The sequence below is a fragment of the Lepisosteus oculatus genome, chromosome 3 (genome assembly GCF_040954835.1).
Source record: "Lepisosteus oculatus isolate fLepOcu1 chromosome 3, fLepOcu1.hap2, whole genome shotgun sequence".
Taxonomy (NCBI): Eukaryota; Metazoa; Chordata; class Actinopteri; order Semionotiformes; family Lepisosteidae; genus Lepisosteus; species Lepisosteus oculatus.
This window is the reverse complement of record NC_090698.1, coordinates 20,656,492-20,677,741: the sequence shown is the minus strand read 5'-3', so window position 1 is coordinate 20,677,741 and position 21,250 is coordinate 20,656,492. Positions and strand designations below refer to the sequence as shown.

At 36.4% G+C, this 21,250-nt stretch overlaps 1 protein-coding gene across 1 annotated transcript; it reads right to left on the bottom strand.

Moving 5' to 3' along the window:
• Positions 1 to 560: 560 nt before the first annotated feature.
• Positions 561 to 18,085, bottom strand: agxt2 (alanine--glyoxylate aminotransferase 2). Its single transcript, XM_069187005.1, has 14 exons — positions 17,441 to 18,085; positions 16,080 to 16,168; positions 14,749 to 14,939; positions 13,587 to 13,710; positions 12,580 to 12,674; positions 10,998 to 11,091; positions 9,801 to 9,894; positions 9,273 to 9,373; positions 8,278 to 8,370; positions 6,756 to 6,888; positions 3,368 to 3,456; positions 2,776 to 2,925; positions 1,801 to 1,899; positions 561 to 1,541 (listed from the first exon to the last, which is right to left on the bottom strand). The coding sequence occupies exons 1-14, from the start codon at positions 17,538 to 17,540 to the stop codon at positions 1,440 to 1,442; spliced, it is 1,554 nt and encodes a 517-aa protein (XP_069043106.1). The 5' UTR covers positions 17,541 to 18,085; the 3' UTR covers positions 561 to 1,439.
• Positions 18,086 to 21,250: the final 3,165 nt, after the last annotated feature.

The following is a 21,250-nucleotide window of genomic DNA, read 5'->3' as shown; positions in this document are numbered from 1 at the left end:
CCTCAATGCTGAGTATAATAATGACAAGAAATGTAAAACTACTGAAAGATGCTCACAGTTACTATCAGGCGAATATTTTTTTAGGTGCACTTACATTTTATTGTACACATATGCTATATGTAGATTTATTATGCTTATTTACTTTTGTCATTGACAGACGGCATGCTGTGAAAGTCCACGTTTAGCAACGTGCAGACACCTTTCGGTTATATTTGGATATTAAGTTTACCAAAATTATATTTCAATTCAGGAGAATTTTGCTAAATTCCTACAGGTTTAAGAGCATGCCCGAAGTTAAGTGAAGTTAGGTGATCGTTCAAAGGTGATGTGAAGGCAGCACTCACATTCAAATCATAGTAGAATATTAACACGATATACAAATAAACAGTAGAGACTAACAGCGAGTACAATGAAAGTTCAGCACAGCAGTAAGCTGAATATTCCCACTGCAATGTTAATATATGTTTCCTTAAGTACTTCACTTTGAACACGTAATGCAGTTTGGTCTTAAAAGACTGTTGGCAATGATCACAGACACTATTGGAAGATAAAATGCAATCTGTAGATTGAAGAATAATTTATTAAAGTGTTCTCTACTTACTGTACATTCTATCATTACATCTCCTTTAACACATTGTTCTAAGATTTAATTATATAGCCTCAATCTGAAATTGACAATTTCGTGTTGCAACATGTTTAGAAACCATGACTGTGTGGTAGCATCCTCTGAGAATTACTAGGTAGATGTTGAACAGGCTTAGGAAATGTTGAGGGAAAAGCTCTGGACAATATACTGTATAAACCACAGTGATACTCATTGTTAATGCAAGACATGAAAACAGTGCATTCTGGTTCAGTAATTTCCTTTCAGTTAATTTCATAAGGCAAGTTGCACAGACAACAAGAAATATGTATAATTTAAAATGGAATTTAGAGGTTATCATCTTCAATTTACTACTTTGAGTTCATCTATTTTCCCTTGAGATGACTAACAGGAAACTAACAGTTGGTTAAAAATAGTTTTGATCTATGACCTCAAAAAACAGGCATTTTTAGGACTAATTAAAAAAAAAAACTTTAATATCGACATTACTATTACGAAAAAGGGTAATTTTAAGGGTAGTATTATCCTTTAACTATATTAATTTTCATTGTTGTAATTACAGCTAGATTAAATCACATTAGTTAATATTTTACATATATTTGAGAATATTCTGCATATCCGAGATTTGCAGCTAAAGCCTAAAACGTATTTTTAAAAAAACATTTCTCTTGAAATATTTAATAGTCTTTGAGAGGCCTTCAAAAATATTCAAAGTGTAAAGGGGGATATTTTCTGACCTAGCCGACAGCTGTGCGTCATGATTCAAGTGTTCTCTTCCATTTTATATGGAAGTTATTTTTTAAAGTCTCTGTTGGATGGACAAACTGGAACATTACTATTTCTTTTCCATGTGGCTCTGAATTGCATGGCTGAAGACAGATAGAGCGAAGTCTGCATCTTCTTTTGTAGTACACATGGGGGGCTTAATCCGGAAAGTCTGCAACAGCAAAAGGGGTATTCGTGAAGAGAAACAAACAGGTAGAGGCGTGACAGTGTTAACTGGATTTGATCATGCCAAGCTGAATGGCAAGCTCTATATCATCTCAGTACAAATGTGTGCAAAACCTAATTCTGAAGGCCTTTAATATAGTTGCCTTAGGAAAAATGTACTTTTTTCATTAATTGCCATGGCACACAAATGCACTCTATGTGAAAACAATAGCTAGAATGGCTAATAAAAAAACAAATGAGCCTACCTGTCCATAAACTCCCCCCTTTCCAATCAGCAGGCCCATGTCTTTGCAGTCTTCAAAGATCTGGTTCATCTCTGCTGCAGGCAGGGGTTCCCGGCTTCCCTACAAGGAAAAATCGGATGTATAAGATCATATGCGTGAATTAATTTTTCAGTTGTTATAATGAGGAAATTGGAGAACATTGCAAGTGAATATTTTCACAATACACATTGAGGTGTCTTAAGCTTATTGCCTCCTTGCAAATAACTGAAAGCAATCTTGGAAGGCAAAACATGATCATTTGCATTAATTAAAATAAGCAGAATTCCTAGGGATCCCTCAGCTATTAGATTTAGCAAGTACGGTATGTGGTACATCTCTCACTAATAACACTGCAAGTTTACAAGCACTTGGCAGGACCCTGGACTTAGTATCACACAGCAAGTTAAGCATACCAATCTACCAAAGCTGCCTAGAGAGGCTGAACTGCCTCCTCTCATTCTTTTGTTCTTGTTCTCTGAATGACTAAACCCCCATCAATCCTGGTGGCACTTTACTCATTGTGCACCGCTGCTTGTGGAATCTTGCTCACAACTAACTGGAGATTCAGCCCAGTTGTGAGCCTGCACTGTTTGGATTGAAGGGCTTTAACTACCTTCCAATCAAGCAAAAGACAGTATTTATTTTTTCCAAAGCCATTCAATGTAAAAGAAACTGTCAGTTTTCTCCTTTAAAATGAACTATTACCGGTGATACACAAAGTTAAACATGAAAGGAATGGGATGTTAAGTAATACTGGAATTTCGAGTTTACTGTTTCAGAGAGTTGAGAGTTGAAAATTTACCTAAAGCACTGAACTCCTCCTGAGATAATTAATGCCATGTCAGCTCTTAACACCTGGCCGACATCACAGCTACCACATATGTGGGGAGTTTACTCTGAAGCCACACATACAGTGGAAGGCAAACTGGCTGATTCATACAATGATTCTTTACTTACCTTGTTCTTGACCATTTCCACCCCAATCTGCAGTCCTTTTCCACGGACGTCACCAATGATTTCAAATTTATCACGTAGTTTGGCCAGTTCTGTTAGCAAATAAGTCCCAACGTTTGCACAGTTTTGCTGAGTACCATCTTCTTCAATAGTCTGTATTATAAAAATTTTAGAAAGCAGCATGAATTACAAGCAGCTCATGATGTAAGCGCATATTAGCACTGAGTGACATAAAAAAACAACCTATTACACTGAAAAAAACATTTCATGGCTATAACAGGGTTCTGTTCAGCATGAAATGGTAGTGCAGGATAATGTCAATCACTGAATAGCTTTCAGCATTCAATGAACAATGCGGGACCTTGAATGCTCTGTGCTTGAGGGATGTGTTGCTGTTGTGCTGGCAAAATTAAATTCATACAAAATTAAAACATACAAAATTTAAGGTACTACAGACATCTGCTTAATCTCTAAATAGGGGAATATAGCAATAGCATTAAACAGAGATTTTCTACACTCTAGGACATAACAGAAAGGAATGTTTATTGTGCATCCAATTCTTCACGGTTTTTTTAAACAAATAAAAAAAACTTACATCAAGCACTGCAGATGCGATTGCACAGCCAACTGGGTTTCCCCCAAAGGTGTTGAAATGTAACCCCTTAGCAAACGAATGAGCAACTTCTGAAACACATTGAGGGTGAAAAATGAAACAATGTAAACAAAAGAACCAATGAATTAAGTTTAGCCTTCAACAAATTTCCAGTTAACCAGCACAGATCCCCAACATCTACAGTACCAACAATTATCTGGTGAGACAGGGTAAAGTGCTGTATACTTAAACACGGTTTATTTGCCTGCTTTCCACCTGAAACTTAACTAAATAATACATAAGAACAGAAAAAACATAAAGGGTAACCATTAGAAAAAAAGCTAAAAATAAATATGTTTAAGCCATGATTATCTTTTTGCTATAATCATACATCAGTTGATGATTGCTCTATATCTTCTGAGATGTTATTATTCTATCTGAATTATATTCCAACTCAATACTATATACAGTATATGAATATAATGGCCATACTTTCATTATGGCACTGCTTTCCTAAAATCAAGTAATTTAATCATTATGCTACTTTCTCCCTTTTACATAGTATTATAAGCCATGATGGATACTACTGCTTTTTTTTTCAGGGTGGCACAGTGGTACAGCAGTTAACATTGCTGCCTTGCAGCATTTGGGCTCTGGGCTCAATTCTGGACCTGGGATGCTATCTGTGTGGAGTTTGTATGTTCTCTCTTTGTTCACTTGGGTTTGCTCCAGGTGCTCTGTTTGCCTCCCACAGTCCATAGAGATACTGGTAGGGTAATTGGTTTCTGGGGAAACTGACCCTAGTGTGTATGTGTGTGCCATGCAATGGACTGGTGTCCTGTCCAAATTGTACCCTGCCTTGAGCTCAATGATTACCGGGATAGGCTTCCAGTCCCCCATTGGATAAAGCGCTTAGAAAATGGAAGTATGTTTTTTTTTTCCTTTGAGCACCTTCTTCTCCTGCATCATGTCTCACTGAAACTGTATTCTGCATCTCTACAATGTAGATCTCTACAATTGTACATCTTTACAATGTGAAGAAAGGCTCCCCCCCCAGAATAGGCACACTGAGCCTGATCCTTAGGCTTAGCTCAGCACTAATTGAAAAACAGATATGAAAATTTGACTTGTTACAAAGCCAGGCTGTCTTGTAGGTGTACCTTCAGTAAGTCAATTTGTTTTCTCTGTAGTAACAGAGCCTGACATAGTATAATGATGGGAGGTTCAGAAAGCAGACCAGGCCCCTCCTCACACGTGCTACACAGTAATAATCACCATGAGTTTTCTGTTTTCTAGAATCTGTGGTACTATTACAATAAAAAACTCATAATTCTAATAAAGGCTGACATCACAGCTTGAGGCAAACACTTATAATCTTTTCAGCGTGCTTAGTAATTCCCCTTCTTGTCTCTCGGCAAGATTGTGTCTTACTGGATTGAGAAGAACGTGTTTTCATTTTTATCCAAAAATGTCACTTTTTAGTCAAATGTAAGATCTTCCTCCAGCTTGATGCTTCTAAGAAGCAGAGCTTCATCTGACCTTCTCCTCCAGCTAACGATGAGTAGATGGACTTTGTCATCTCTCTGCTTCCAGCAGCACAAATGTCACAAAAGATGAAAGCAAAATGGTAACAGCAAAGCCGTCCAACGTCAAGTGGAAGGTGATAGTATTCAGAAGAATAAAACCAAACAAATTTCAGTACACTGAAGTACCTTAATTTAAAACACAGACTATTTGCCTTATACCTGCTGCCTGGTGCCCTGAATTGACAGAATTCACTATCTTACATTATTGTCACTTCATTTAAACAGATATACAAGGAATAAAATAACCATACTATATACAATTCAGATAACTTGATTGCTTTTCTATCTTAACTGATTGGGATATTTATAAACGTAAAGGCTTTAATTTTAGAATCTATGTTTTTATAAATCCCATACCCTTAGCATATCCCTTTAAACTAGTGTACTGTTATACCACAGAAAAAAAAACAAGTAAAATATGCATACATGAATCTGTCTCCTTTGTAGATTTTTATTACAGAGAAAAGGAATTCCATGTGATTTAAAGGACAATAGATATTCTAAAATCATAGATAACTATTAATCCTGCTAAACTGGAAAGGCTTTCTAAAATAATTTTTGAAGTCACCTAACATAAGAATCCCTCCTTTAATATGTATCCATGACATAGCTCACGCCTACAATGATGACTTTATAACTTGATTCAGGCTTCATCTGCTTGGATACAAGCTTTACCAGTTTATAATCTGATTTTGACAGATCCCAAAACCTAATCAATGCTGGGTCTGGTCAGTACTGGGATGGGAGAATTCCAATGAAATCCAGGTTGTTGCTGCATGTATTGTTGGAGGACCAGTAGGCTTCCCTCCAAACCAGAATTTCCAAACATACACCCCAGTATGGTGAATGGGGACACTGTGCTGTAAAATTAAACTGAAGTCCTAACTGCATCAAGTGTCTTTTTTAACTGGATTAAGTTGTAGAATGCATTGGGCCTTGTCTAAATTTCACACTGGAATTTATGAATTTGATAAGGCAGTTTCTCACTTCTCCACCTGGTCTGCTGTGAAGTGGGGCTGCTGGTACATTATGGCTGCTGTTAACGTCATTTAATTGGGCTCTGGGCTTCAATGGTGGATGAAGTGGATGAAATGGGTCATCTTCTATATAAAGCACTTCGGGATGTCACACCCACCCTGGTTATGTTAACTCATTACATGCACTATAAATTCAGCTCTTACTGAACTTCCATGTTTCCAATAAGAAAAGTTCACCCTAGATACATAAAGGGCATAAAAGGTGAGTTTCTCCTGTGGATGAATTGAGTGGATTAAGAGTAACTCAGTCATCACAAGCTTCCAAAAAGGTTCCACTTTTCACTCTGTGTCACTGTAGTCCTCTACTTTTTTGTTTATTTTGTTTAATAACAGTATAGCGTAGGGTAACATTCAAGGAGTTATTATAATTTGCTTTGAGTAGAGCACTTAAAGCAGGCTGGTGTACATGTTAAATAGCAGAACTCGGCAAAAATTTAAGATCCCTAATTTCTAATATCCTACCTACAGTATATCTGGATTCTTCTTGTCTGCATCACATGGGTGTTTCAGTTAATGACATGGTGGAAGAAATATTTGTTAAAATGTTCTTAAAATCATGCCACAATGTACATGAATATAAATATATGAAGAGAAAAATATACAAAAAATGCAACTTGTTATACTTTTGCACAATAAAAAGTTATCTCTTTTCTGAACATTAATTTGAATTATTCATTTGAAAAAAACACTAATTTCCAAATTTCCAAAGTATTATTTCCCCACCCTGCCCTGTGTGGTAAATAACGCGCTGCAGTATTTTGGTCTCACCTGGTGTGGTGACTACAGCTCCCATAGGAAATCCATTTGCAATTCCCTTTGCAAGGGTAACAATGTCTGGAATGACATCATGTGCAGCGAATCCCCACATGTCACTTCCTGTGCGACCAAATCCAGTCTGAACCTAGAAACCAAAAATTCAAAACAGAAGGTACTAAAAAATGAAATCTTCAGCATGCAGTTTATAAACCTTAAATATTTTATTACTAACTCTGCAACCAAACATCATAAAAATAGTTGTCACTCTTCCTTCCACAAGAGCAGATTTATATGCACAAAGGCACAAAAAGGAATTTGGAGTGATGCTGCACACAGCAGTTTGATTCAATATTATACTTGCACACAAATATTAAACAACTATAATGTTCTTTCAATTTATTTAAAAATGTAAACAGAATAGTGATAGCATAACTGGGGCGCTTGGACTTGTATTTAATTTTTTGTGAAAAATCTTTGAACTTCAACTGTGAAGACAATTTAATAGTGGAATATTCTTCTTAAGTATTCAAGAGCACACTTAATTTATTTTCCTAGACGGTAAATTTGCTTTGCAGGCAGGTAAAGACATAACTCAATATATTTAACGTAACAGATTACACAATACATCTAACACACAATACATTTAACAGGTGTATAATGAAAAAGAAAATAATTATTTCAAGATAGAGTAAATGGACAATCATTTTTCCAAATTGAGCAGGCTGATAGCTGTGGGAATAAAAGATTACTATTACTTTTTAATCTAGGCAGTCTAAATTGATGCCCAGTTGGAAGGAGGTCAAATTCACAGTGCAAAGGGTGGTCATGACAGTCAATGGTTATACTGGCCTTCTGCGGTATAGCTTGACGTAGATGTCTGAAAGCTGTAGGTGTAGCAGACCCTTAATTTTGCTGGCTACCTGTCACGATTATAGTCCCTCCTCCTTAAGGGTGCTCCGGCCCTTTCTTTGGATTTAATTCTGTGCTCCTGACCCTTGTTCCCAGTCCACCTTAAAAGCCAGGCGCTGACATTCATCCTGGCTCTGCATCTGGTTTCCGCACCGTGCGAGTCCGGACCTGGAAGCGCCTGGTCCCGTTAAGGTTTTAATCTCTGTTCCTGTTCCCTGTCCGCCGGTTCCGACCCGGTTCGTGTTTTAACTCCTTGTTGGATGGATCACCTGGCTTTGGACTTATTCTTGTATTTTTGGATTACCCTTTGGGTTACTTTTGGATTGTTTGCCTCGGCCACACCTCCCCCGTGCACCAGTGCACTTTGGACATGCCCCCGTTTTCATCCCCGTATTCCTGCATGACCGTTTCCTGGTGTTTCCCACTTCTTCGGATTGTGTCGTCCACATAGGGTCTGGAAAGAACTGTTCGTTACACTACCTTCACAATCCAGCTCAGTCTGTTTTTTATTACATGTATTAAGGTTACCAAACTGAATGTTAGGATAGATTCAATGAAAGCTATACAGAAAAAAGTAATTGTTATATATTAAAAGAGCAGAGTTTTCTTAGGAAGTGCTTCTGACCTCATCAGCAATGCAGACCCCTCCTCTCTCTCTGATAAGGTGAAATGCCTGTTTCAGGAAGCCTTTTGGGTACTGCACTACTCCTCCCAGTCCCTGAAGAAACAGATCAGTGATGTTACATTATATTTTTAACTATCTAAAATTTGGCCAATAGCCAAAAATTAAAAAAAAAACTCTTAAATCTCATACTGGGTAATTACCTCAGCAATAAATAAGCACATTTAATATATCATCCCAATCATCCTTATCAGTGGGAGACATGAGGAACATGGAAATACTAGTCAAACTGATGTAGAAATCAAGTACCAAAAACTTCAATATTTCTACTTCACAATGCGTCAGCCCTCCTTGCTGAGTGTTCGCTGCGTCTGAAGTCAATTGACTCTTAGTTACACTTGAAAATGAGACTACCAAGAAATGGTGTGGAGGGAGAGGATTTTGATCAATGAGTGAAGATAACTCCAAAACACATAAGTACATATGACAAGCAGTTGTTTCATAGTGCATTAGAAGAATTAAAACTAGTTAATAGTATTTACTGTAAATGTGTGCACTTAGACAATGCATAGAAATGAATATTTCAGAAGATAGAACATATTTGTACGTTGTTAAGATATCAGAAGTGCTGAACAGTTAACAGATTTTTAATACTCCTAATCATATAACCCTATATATCACTAATGCAAAAGAAATTAATTGGACCAGCACTATTTTTAATTTGGTTAGGACTTTAGGGATTCACAGCATAATTCACAGAAAAATTGTTTAGACGTTGTGAGTACAGAATTCTGCAGATGTTCTAATTTCTTAATAATGTCCTTAATTATGTAATAAAACAAACTGGCTTATTAGGAAGCCAGCTGTGAGTCTATTATGTGTGTATTTATCAATAGAAAGTTAATAATGAATGTCCAAAACACCATATATTTTTAATGAAGAGTACAGCATAAAAACTGCTGTCTTTCAATGTTTTTTGTCAAGCATATTTTTCATACCTGTATGGGCTCTGCAAAGAATCCAGCAATCTGATTAGGAACACTAGTCTTGAGAACCTCTTTCAGTTGCTCAATGTACATGTCATTAGCCTGGCAACAGCCTGGTATTGAAGATCACAGTTATTTCAAGTAGAAAATGTTTGATATACAAACAACTATCAGAAAACTGGTAATGTACTCTTGACATGAAAAACTATAATAAATTCTACAGAAAGATGAAAAATCTTTTCGTACAGGTGTTTATAAATTAAATGTATTACTTCATTATTTACAATTTATAGACTTTTAACAGTTTTCAAGGTGGTAAAAAATACAATATTTCATTAATATGATTAATTTATGGTACCGAGTATGCTACTGGAACTCTGTTATCCTGAGTATGCTACTGAGCTCCCTCTATCCTATACAGAGAAAGTACCATTACTGCCATTACAGGTGCAACTGAGCCCAGAAGTAAAAGAGTGATTTCAGCAGCAGTACATTTCACAACTCTCCCCAAATAATTGCAAAACACTACTGAATAAGTACCTGGGGCACAACTGCAGTCACGAGCAGCTTGAACAGCAGAATCTCTACAGTGCCTTCCACCCCACGGACCTCTAAACACATCAGGGCACATGGTCTGTAGAAGCAACAGAGATAATACTCTTTAACAATCAAGTACTGTATGCACTCATATTCATGGCATTACTGTATTACCAAAACATTCAACTATCAGTTTTCTAACAGCTTTATCCAATACATTTTTGCAAGGTAGCCAGAACCTACCCTGGCAAGCTATATATTGAACAAAATAAATTAAACATGTTATATATACAGTACAGTGAAATCAGTAGTATTACTAGATGTGAAATATGATAACAAAAAAATAGGTTCATTACACTCAGCATCAGAAGTCTGATGACATCATACTTTGTTTAATATTTAGTTTTCATAATGATCTACATGCATAAAGATAAAGGACAAACAAGCGAAAAGTCTGAGCCAGCGCTATTTGGATGTTTGAGTATATGCAAACTGGACTGTAAGAAGCTATGAATGATCTGCCAGTATCACTGGATTTTCCCCTTTCTTGATGTTAGTTGTATGGGGTTTTCTGCTGCACAGATCTGAGGTGTCAGGGGGCCTCAGTGTAATGTGATCAGGTCTTTGCTGCATATTATCTCTGTTTTTGCTGTCTAGATTAGCCCATGCATTCTTTTGGTGAAGACTTTGTTGAAGACATTATTGTCACTTTACTTTAAAAGACAGTCAGGAGTCTGTCGCAGAAGTTAGAAGAAGTTTTTATGTCATGCGCATGGGAGTGAAACATACAGAGATGCTTGGTGTATTTTTCTCAAATTGATTAAATTAGACAGTCCTTAAATATTTTTCTGTTATCTATCACACTTACCTGTGCTTATCAGATTGGCAGCATTCCAAAATCATGCACATCTCCCTCTTCCCTATTTGCCAAAGATAGCTTGTTTTAAAATAATTGGTTACTTAGTTTTGTAGCACGTGTTCCTATATAACACAGTACATATTACATAGTTACCCTGGTGTCCAGCATTCTTCCATTCCAGTTCAAACCAGTTATGTATGTCCACTTTATAAAGTACTGCAGCTTCAGCAGAAAAAGTATGTACAATGTTCACAGAGACCCTCTCAACAACTTAGAGAGGGTATAAAGGCTTTTGACTCACCATTAAGCAATGCTAAGTAAAACCATGATGCAAAACTTACTGTGTGGCACCCGAATCCAGCAGCAATGGGGTATTTGTAGTCTGAGTTTGATGTCAGGCCTAATGATTGTGGACTGCCACCATGGTATGACCCTCTGTACAGAACAACCAGGAAAAAAAAAACATTCTGACGTGTCACAGATGTCTGCTTTACCAGAACCAACAGACTTATTTAATAATGACACTTCACACATGATGTATGGCTGTTATAAACAGCTCTGGATAGAATGAACTTGGATAGTGGGAACAATTAAAAAACAGCCTTCTTCAATTCATGGTGTCATGGATTTAATTGTTAATTTGCAGTTCTAATTCAGCATTTAGAATAAAATCTAGTATTAATGTTTAATTCAAATGTATCCAGCACTTAGAACAGCATAACACCATGAGCATCTTTAGAGAGGCTACATATTGTTTAATAGCAATATTCATATTTGTTTATATTTACTGTTACCAAAGCTATACAAACTACATAAGTATTTGTAACAACTTGTCACAGCAGAGGTCGTCGCATGTCTTAGGGTAAGGGACATTGTGAACACTTACTGTACTGTATGTAAACTACAGTATGTCTAAGGGATTACAAAAGGGATTACAGCATATAGTCTCTTTGAAAGTGTTCTGGCTCCATAAGATCATAATCAAATAACTATAATTACAATCAGAAAAATCGTGATTTCAAATTAAAATGTATTTGTAGTCTATAGTTTGTAATTTTCAACAAAGTCCTACCATTTGAGTACCACAGACATAGAAAGACCATATCGGCAATCTCTATAGACAGAAAATATAACAGGCATAAATAGCAGTATGTAATAACTTGGATTTTTGCATCAAGCAGGCCCTCATGTAAAGTGAGTAATTTTTTAATACAAATACTCAAATAACCACTCTTTTCAACAGTGGTGTGCAGAAGGGCATCTCTGAATGCGCAAAGCATCGAGCCTTGAAGCGGATGGGCTACAGCAGCAGAAGATCACACCAGGTTCCACTCCTGTCAGCTAAGAACAGGAAGATCACGCTACAGTGGGCACGTGATCACCAAAACTGAACGACTGGAGATTGAAAAAACGTTGCCTGGTCTAACGAATCTCGATCTCTGCTGCGACACGCAGATGGTAGGGTCAGAATTTGGTGTAAACAGCATGAATTCATGGATCCATCCTGCCATGTGTCAACAGTACAGGCTGGTGGTGATGGTGTAATAGTATGGGGAATGTTTTCTTGGCACACTAATGTTCATAACATTTTTATAGTTACTGCAGATGTTTGACATTTTTGTATGTACAAATAAGTTTAATTAAAAAAAAACAAATAAATCATAAGTGCATAAGAACCATCGAGACTCACTGTAGTAGTCAACTGATCTAACTATTGCTGAAAGAAGCCATTTACTGAATGAAGCTAGGGTATCGGTTTCAACAAATGGCTTGGTAGCTTACTCCATACTCCCACATGTTCTGTTCAGTTTCAAGATTCCCTCTTTAAATGCAGCCGGACTCTGCTCTTTACATGAACAAGGAAGTTGCTGAGGAACATGGGAAATGTGAAAGAGAATGCTGTACTCCCACATCCCACATTACCTGAGTGTTATGATGTCAAAGTTTCCCGTGTGCAGCCTTGCCATGAGCATAGCAAGGTCATTAGCCTCGGAGCCACTATTTGTTAAGTAAATGACCTGGGGGGACAGATAGCACAGTTCAAATTGATTTTCTCTCCTACTACAAACTAAGATGCTTTCACAACAGCAAAGAACTAAAGGAGATATGTACATGATATACATGAAATTTACATCTAGATGAGACATCAAGTTTATCCTATCCTATCTTTAGAGAACAAGCAATTGGCTGGGTTACTGAATTTGAGATTGTAATGCTGGTTTTCATTTATAATGACATATATGCAAGACAGACTGTGTCCAACATTAACGCACACGTTCCTACACCTGAAGTGTCCTTAAATTAAAGTATGTTAAAGTTTCGTAAGTTAAATTATATAATCCAGATGTTGCCTGTTTAAATCATGGCTGTATATTCCACAAACAAAGCAAGAGCCAGGCAGTCTGGACCTTTTGGTTTGCTGGCAACACTGTATTTCACACAGGCTCTCAGAAGATGGTTCATAACACAGCAGTACTCAGCCATGACACAGTTATCCCTCATCACGACCACATTCCACATTGGAACCCAAGCAAATATGTGCATTACACTTTCTCCTTCACAGCTGAAGTTTGTTTCTTATCTTTAATAACCAATGTCATGTTGAAGATTTAACATTTCAGCCACAGGAACTGAACCCAGGCTGCCTGTTGTAAAGTGTTTTTATTTATTTCCAAGTATAGTCTGGCAAGGCAGGGACAATTTGATTTACCAGCTATAACGCATACAGACGTCTAGCAGATGTCAATAACACAGCAATACTCACAGTAGTCACAGCCACGCACTACAGCACACATTCAGACAGATGTTTATGTAATACATAAATGTCTGATCACTACCTGGGTTGGGTGGCCTTGATTTTATTTTTTTCTTATCATAAAACCACTTCTCATATCTGGGGGAAATTGTTATAATCAGAGGGAATTTTGTACCTTTAGAGGATCTGGAAAGCAAGCAGCCAGTTTTTCACAATACTCATGGATTGGAGAAAGCACATAGATTTGTGTTGTGTGCCACAAACGTTCCATCTGTCTTTGTGCTGCAGCTTTGACTTTTCTGTAGAGATAAGGGCAGATGATGAGTTCCCAATTGTATTTTATCATTTAATTCTGTGCTTTCTCACATTTTCACTGTAATTCTCAGAAACCTGTGCACTAAAAAGACATGTCCAATCATAGCATCTCATCTCATTTTGTTGAAATTATGGTCTCACAAATCATCAGGCAGCAATATCACATATTCATAGATTTAATTTGGTGTCATTAGTCCTTAATTGTTAAAAAATATGTCTAACTTTAGAATCTGAGTAGCCTGAGTAGCCACAGTATAGCAAGCAAACAAAGGTGCATCTCGTTGAGAAGCATATCATCCCTTCTGTGAAAAACCAAAAAGCATTTGTGTTCTGTATTAGGGTTGTTCTGCACCAACCAATTCTGATGGAATAATGAACTGAGGAACAGACAGACAGATCATATTTTTACCAGTATATGTTAACCTGATGCTGGCAAAAACAAGACTGGTTTAGACAGGTGTCCTTTGTGAATAAGCTTTACATATTTAAGATAGATTATAATGCACTTATAGGACAGGACAACAAAACGAAGCCTTCACAAAGCTCAATGACTAGATTATTAAGAAAGCATAAAAAATCACACTAGAACATTTATGGTGTGAGCAGAAAAGAGCACTGCACAAACACAGACCTGAAGGAGCTACAGATATTCTGCTCAGAGGAATGGTTGAATATCCCTCAAAAGAAATTTAACAACTTGTTATGAGGCTACCGGAAGCACCTCCTCAAGGTTTACAAATGAAAGGAGGGATCATAAAATACAGATTCGAAATAAACTTGAACATTTTGCAATATCAAAGGTCAAGCATGTCTTTAGTCTTTTAATCTGAATAAAAAATGTGCACTAAATCAACTTTTAAAGTTCAGAAAGGATGTGAATAAATTTGGGGGCTACCCTTATCAAACAATGAACACTAGAGTAGATACTACATTCATCCTGAAATAAAAAAAAACAAAACATTCAGGCATCCAGTGCAAGATAGTTGAAAGGTAAGCATTGCTTTAAGATTTAAGGCACTTACGGATGACAGTGTCCAACACTAACAGTGGCAATTCCACCAAAAAAATCAAGGTATCGTTGACCATTTACACCCCACAACCACTGCATGTAGCCTTGGTGGAGAAACACAGGACTTTTATAGTAGGTAACCTTCATTGTCATTGGACTGCAGTTACGTTTTCGTATTTCCATCATTCTTTCCATGGACAAATCCTGCAAAAGAAGTGGGGCACCATCAAAGATAAATAGATGTGGTTTCATATACTTCTGGTGTAAAGTTAGGAAAAGAAGAAGGCTATAGGTTGGGATTCACTTAGTCAGCTATGACTACTTAAGACATTATCCTAGATATCGGAATAACTGATTATTTAGCACAAAAAAATAAATAAAATAAAGTTTCAAAGTTATTAGGAGTACATCATGCTGAATGTTTCAATGGCGAAAGAGATCATACATGGAGGTCACATGAGGCTGTTACTCCATATGTAAAATACAAATTCAGTCCATATGACCTATTTCTGACTAGAAAGGGCATGATCTAAACAGTACCGAGGAAACTGAGTAACTGATCTCCTTTCTGAGTAACAGTTCAGTAACTGAGGGATATGATTTGATGCTGTCTCATACTAAATCATGCTAATAAACACCCCTTTTCATTATTCACCCATGTTTACTAACTGATGTCTAAATTGTCATTGAGCCTTTTTACAATAAAATCCAAGTCCAATCCATATTTTATCCCTGAGTGCCTAAAATATTCTAAACACCATTTTATGAACACCATGAGATTAATGCCATTACGTCTGAAGTGAGACATGTAAATATTGCACCATATCTAGCCCTACAATATTATTACTTAACCACATTGCCTTTACCAAAAGTTAAAACAGAATAAAACTGACACCCTTTAGCTTCTGCAGCAATTAATTTCCTTCCTGACACAAACACACCATAAAACAGGATCAACTTCTGTCACATATCAAAATACAATGGCTAAATAAAACAGATCACAGTTCCAAAGAGCTGTGGGAAACAAGACATGCAAAACAACTTCTGTAACATATGGTATCAAAGGAAATGGCAAAAAGTAATTATATATCAAAGAACTGGAAACACATTTCTTTACAAGCCATACTATCTATAAGACTTGGGAAACCCTCACAATGTTCTGCTTCACAGATCCAATGTGCTGCATTTATTAAGCTCAATAAAAACTGATTCTACACAAGACTGTGTCCTGCTCTTCTGATGAAGCATTTCCCACAACAACCTCAAGCATTCAGTTCATTATTATAAAATACAGCAAAACCTACATTATTTACAGTACATTTTAAAGAGATCTTGGACACTGACCTTATATTCCTCAGGTTTGAAGTCACATGGGGGCATTTTAGGAAGATTTTGTAGTGGGTAATTCTTGATAGACTGCTGACATACTGCACCTAATGAAAATAATATTAGCATTTCTGTCAAATCCATAACCATTAAAGAAATGGCAACTACAATGGACTGCCAGTTGTCATCTTAAACAATCTTGTACTGTGAAATTACAAGAGTGAAAGCACACAAATTTATCAAAATAAACTGTATTGCTAGAACAAAGAAAACCTGATCACACCTGAAGAGGGCTCAATAGTTTACAGTACAGGTAAATATGTTTTTCCCGACAGTATAACAAAGGTCACTTTCATATAACATTGTTCTTAATCATCTCTAAAGGTTTTTCTGAGTAGTGAGGCAGGATTAATAATATACTGTTTGAATGTTCCCAAACATATACCCCTAAATAATAATGAAGCAATCTAAGCAAAGCTTTCATTCATTCTTCTGAACCTATGCATGTATTGTATATACATTACAATACTTCTGTAGGTGAAGTAACTTTTAACTGACGGAGTATTACACTGGGGTATCCTTCAATTAAATTTATCAGCAACATTGCCTTTAAAACTTTAATAACGGATTGTACAACAATCCATTGAACATTGAACAGGTCTGTAATCTAACAAGGGCCCCTGCTTTATACATTCAAAGTCGAATTTACATTCCGGTTGACATAAAGTGAAAAAAGTTAGCAACAATACTGTAATGATTGTTTTCCATGCAATATTTCTGCAACAGAAATTATTGTAATGGAAATTCATTGTTATGCTTGTTTCCGTTTAATGTTTTTTTTTCATTTCTAAATCTTTACCATAAATGCTCTAGTGTAATTTAAACTGTGCAACAAGCTGTAACGGGCTGAGTATTAATTATGATCTTGAATAAGCTCACCAGTTAAATGATTGTGTGACATAATAATAATAATAATAATAATAATAATAATAATAATAATAATAATAATAATAATAATAATAATGTGTTCAATATGAAGAATTAAACAGAAGAGATTCAATGCTTTGCGTACCAAATACTGAAGTTAGTGTTCAAAGTTTTTTTTAAGTTTAACGTCCAGTGTTTCCTACTAAGAACAAAATCATAGTGGACGCATATGATTCTTATGGGGTGCAATGCAGATTTTCACTGTGTGGCCTTTTAAATGTTAAGCAACATAACTGTCATTTGTTAAACACATATGTGTTTAAGTAACAAAAACAAAACAAGCAAATAATAGCTGTTAAGTACTGTACATAACGGTCCATATTTTTTTATTTTATTGCATGTACAGTATTAATTGAATCTGCACTGATAATATTACTGTATACTGCACTTACCACAGAGTCGGTGGAATGTAACCAAGGATTCAGCAAGTCTTACTGGGTGCCTTTTCACATTCCAGGACGAGGACTTAATTCCAGGAAAGGCCTTAAACATTTTCTTCAATATTTAGAGCACAACACTTAAACAGTCAGTCTATGACTAACCTTTTTGTAGCACTCCACAGATTCTTGACCAACTTTCCAAAGGGAGGAGCAAAACTGTCCAATGACAACTTGATAATGCTGTTCAAGTTGCCTTAAAAAGATTCGCAGCATAACACGTTTCGCAGCTGTGCTTGGACAGACCCGTTTCAGAACAGGGATAAAAAAAATGGACAATTGCGTTTTTTGAGACATATGTTGTACCAAATACTGTTAACAGTTAAAACCTCATTGTAGATATTAATTGTGCGCTTAAATGTAATTGTCCGCTTCCTTAGGTGAAATATGTAACATTAAACTAGCCACTAAAAGAGACACGCTGTGCGGATTGCTTAAATGCTGCTGAAAACATTTGTTTTGAAATTGAGATTAGAAATAATAAGTATTGTATTGTTATTTTGAAAAGCGGTTTCATTATTATGCTAGTAAATCTCATTGTTGCCTAAAACTGCGGTGTAGATTCTTCTGGAAATCTTTTACAGATCAAAGTGCCATGTGGCAAGAAAGTTATGCACTGTATGCAATCAGAGCTACAGTGTGTTATCTACTAAGAGCTTTGGTTCCTCCTTTAATTTGCTTTGCATACCTACAGTGAAAGACTTTTGACATACCCGTGAAAAAGAAACAAATCTTACTTACAAACGTATTTAACAAAAGTAAAATATGAATTTCTGGAGGTTTGAAACTGTTTCGCTAATAGATTTCATGAAAAACATTTTTCCCAAAAACCATAGTGGAATTCAGTTATACAGTATTTGTTGTAATCATCTTATATTCCTAATGAGTTGTGTTTAACAATAACATACTCAACAACTAAAAAAAAAGGATTGTGAAATCAACACTTTCTAGTGATGACGGCAAAGAACTCAAAGGACATTCATAAGGTAGTCGTGTTATTCCATTGTTAGTCGGTTAGAATTCATCAAGAATTTGTAAACATTGGTAGGAATTGTTTCTAAATCATGAATTGAAGTGTTATGAACAGTGTGGATTTTTCCAATTGTGAATGTGTTACAAATGTAAAATTCTCTATATTATGATTAATACATTCATATTACAGTGCTCTGCAAATTCAAACGAACAATTATATTAACGTATTTTTTAGTTTCTCTTTATATATGCTCCAATGCAAAAAAAAACAGAAGACACTGCATGTGTTCATTAGTTGGTTGTGTTTTATTGCAGCACAGCATCAAATCCACAAGATGGCTCAGCGCAGCTTCCAATTAAATATGCTGATATTCGGCTGTACTCTAAATTCACTTCATTTTTATCTCTAGCATTTCTAAATCACTGTTTCCGAAGAGGCTGCACGATTATGAATGAAACACAAAAAGCGTGCATATATAAGTGTTAATAAAATGGAGGGGAGACTGTTTTACTGTACAACACCTCCATTTCCATAAGTTTTTCCCATTGTTTCTCAAGGTGTTTCTCAAGGTTAAGGATATGCTTGTCATAAAATTTTATTATCTCCTTGGATGATTTTTAAAAATCAGCAGTGAAATATATTCCAGAGGACACATAAAGAAACTACAGGAAAGTACATTTGGATCAAGCTACAGTATGATATTGAAGGAAATACCTTCCTGAAAGAAAGAGCCAGATGAGATCTTCAGAGCATTAACAAACGTCTCCCCCAAAAAATCCCAAAACTTCTACATACAGCAGGCTGGATTGCCTCATATTGTTTGTAACTTGTTCTAATAACATAGCTGATGGCTGCTTCCTTACTCTACATTTGCAGATGTATGTAGTAGCGGGAGTACTTGTATTGATTTAGTATTTAAAACAATCAAGATAAAGTGAGAAACACAGTGAGAAAACCATTAAGGGACTCAGTCATATTATGTTATTCTTTGAAGTATATTTGAAAAATAAACAGGTCCCAAACGAATGTTGCAAAGAAACAGGTAAAGGTTTATTCCATGCTGAAAAGAAGGCTCCACAGCCAAAATGAATTGTCTCTTTTCTATTCAGCATGCAGTAAATCTTTACCTGTTCCTTTGCAGCCTGCGCATCCTGACGCAGCCACCTACTTGAACTTCTTCAAAACAAATGTTTACAATAACTAGGACTAAAGGAACTATATGGTAATAGGATTCTACAGAACAGTCAGATAGAGATGAGCTTCTCATCTAACCTGCAGAGGTCATCGAACCCAACAACAGAAGCAATAGATACAAGCAGACCTTATGATGTGTTATATTTATACTGTCTATTCAGAAAGCCTTTGACGCTGTACTCATGAACAATTATTTCTTAAATTTCAGGCTTCTGGCATTCAGGATAATTCAAGCCCTTGGTTAATAGACAGAAAACTCAGATAAGAGGTGAATGCATAAATTAGGCAGATGCAATTAGTGGAATTGCTTTGGTAGGACTTTGACAGGCAGCAAGTGTTCTGTTGCTTTGAGCTTGAGTTTATGAGTGCATAGAATGAATACCTATTTCTGGTATTGATACACTCTGCGATATTGTACTCTTGTGGGAACAGCAACTTACTGTTTCTAAAGAACAAAAAAAATCCCTATTGAACCAACAGTACTTAATTGCTACACTGGTGTGGGGTTAGGATACCAAGGAAGACATACAGAAACTGAGGTGTCACCTCTGAACTTCATTGCCATGGTTACTGCCTGATGGCCCATGGCAATGGCAGTGCCAAAACACTTCCCCTGCTTCATAGGCAGATGCCACCATGCCTTTTGCACTGGAGTAAAGCACCAACTGAATCCTTTGAAGGTCACATTTTTCAGATGTTTGAAGAAGGGAGAGAGGAGCCCATTTTTACCTACCTGTCCTTGCCTGCAGAACCAGACATCTCCATACACTCGTATTACTCCCCCTCTGAGCAGAAGACATTTCCACTTACTCCCTTAAATAAGTCACAGCACTTAGAAAGTGCAGCAGCATTAAAAAAAAGTTAAGTTCAAGAGCCCAACACATTACATTCAGTCTTCCTCATTGGAAACTCTAATACACTCAGAAGTGCACATTACTCTTTATAAGGGAAAGTAAAACTGCTTTCATAAAATATAACTAAACCTCCAAGGGACGCAACATTTGAACAAAAATGCATCCACATAAACAACAGTGATAATCAAATATTTCCACAAATATAAAAAAACAGCTCTTTTTCCTAAATTTCACTGTGTCCCTTTTGTACTAGATGGGTTGAAATAAGTTTTTTTCTGACCCACTCTTTGTCTCACCTTCCATATACTGTATGTTATCTGGCTGTCTGCCTTTTAAAGACAATATTGGTGACATTGGCTGGCTGTGGAATGTCTGAGGAACGTTCCAGCCGAGAAATTTGGTCTCCGTGCAGTTTTGTTCAGGATTGCTGGTTGTAGTCTCTCCAGGGTAAGGGACAATATGAAAAACAGCCTGCACATTTATTCTACTCCCACTTGAAACATTTGTTGCAATATTTTTTGTTAAAAACTGTATCCTTATATTCATTAACCTTACAGATTATCAATGTGTGCCTTTTGGTTTCCAAAAGCATTTTTTTTTCAAATTTCCCAAGCTTGTCAATTTCAAAAGCACGAGCCCAGTAAAAAAAAATTAAGATCTGGTTAAGCCTAGACTATCCTATTAACAGAGAGCCAGCAGCCTGTTCATGGTTTCTGCAGCAGAGAAAGGGAAATCAGGAGGATT

Coding starts and splice junctions, on each gene's coding strand:
- agxt2 (XM_069187005.1), bottom strand. CDS start 17,540: ATGTTTAAGGCCTTTCCTGGAATTAAGTCCTCGTCCTGGAATGTGAAA. Junction 9,895..10,997: donor CTGGATTCGGGTGCCACACA/GTAAGTTTTGCA, acceptor TTGCTTCTACAG/ACCATGTGCCCTGATGTGTT. Junction 6,889..8,277: donor GGGTCTGCATTGCTGATGAG/GTCAGAAGCACT, acceptor TTTGGTTTCTAG/GTTCAGACTGGATTTGGTCG.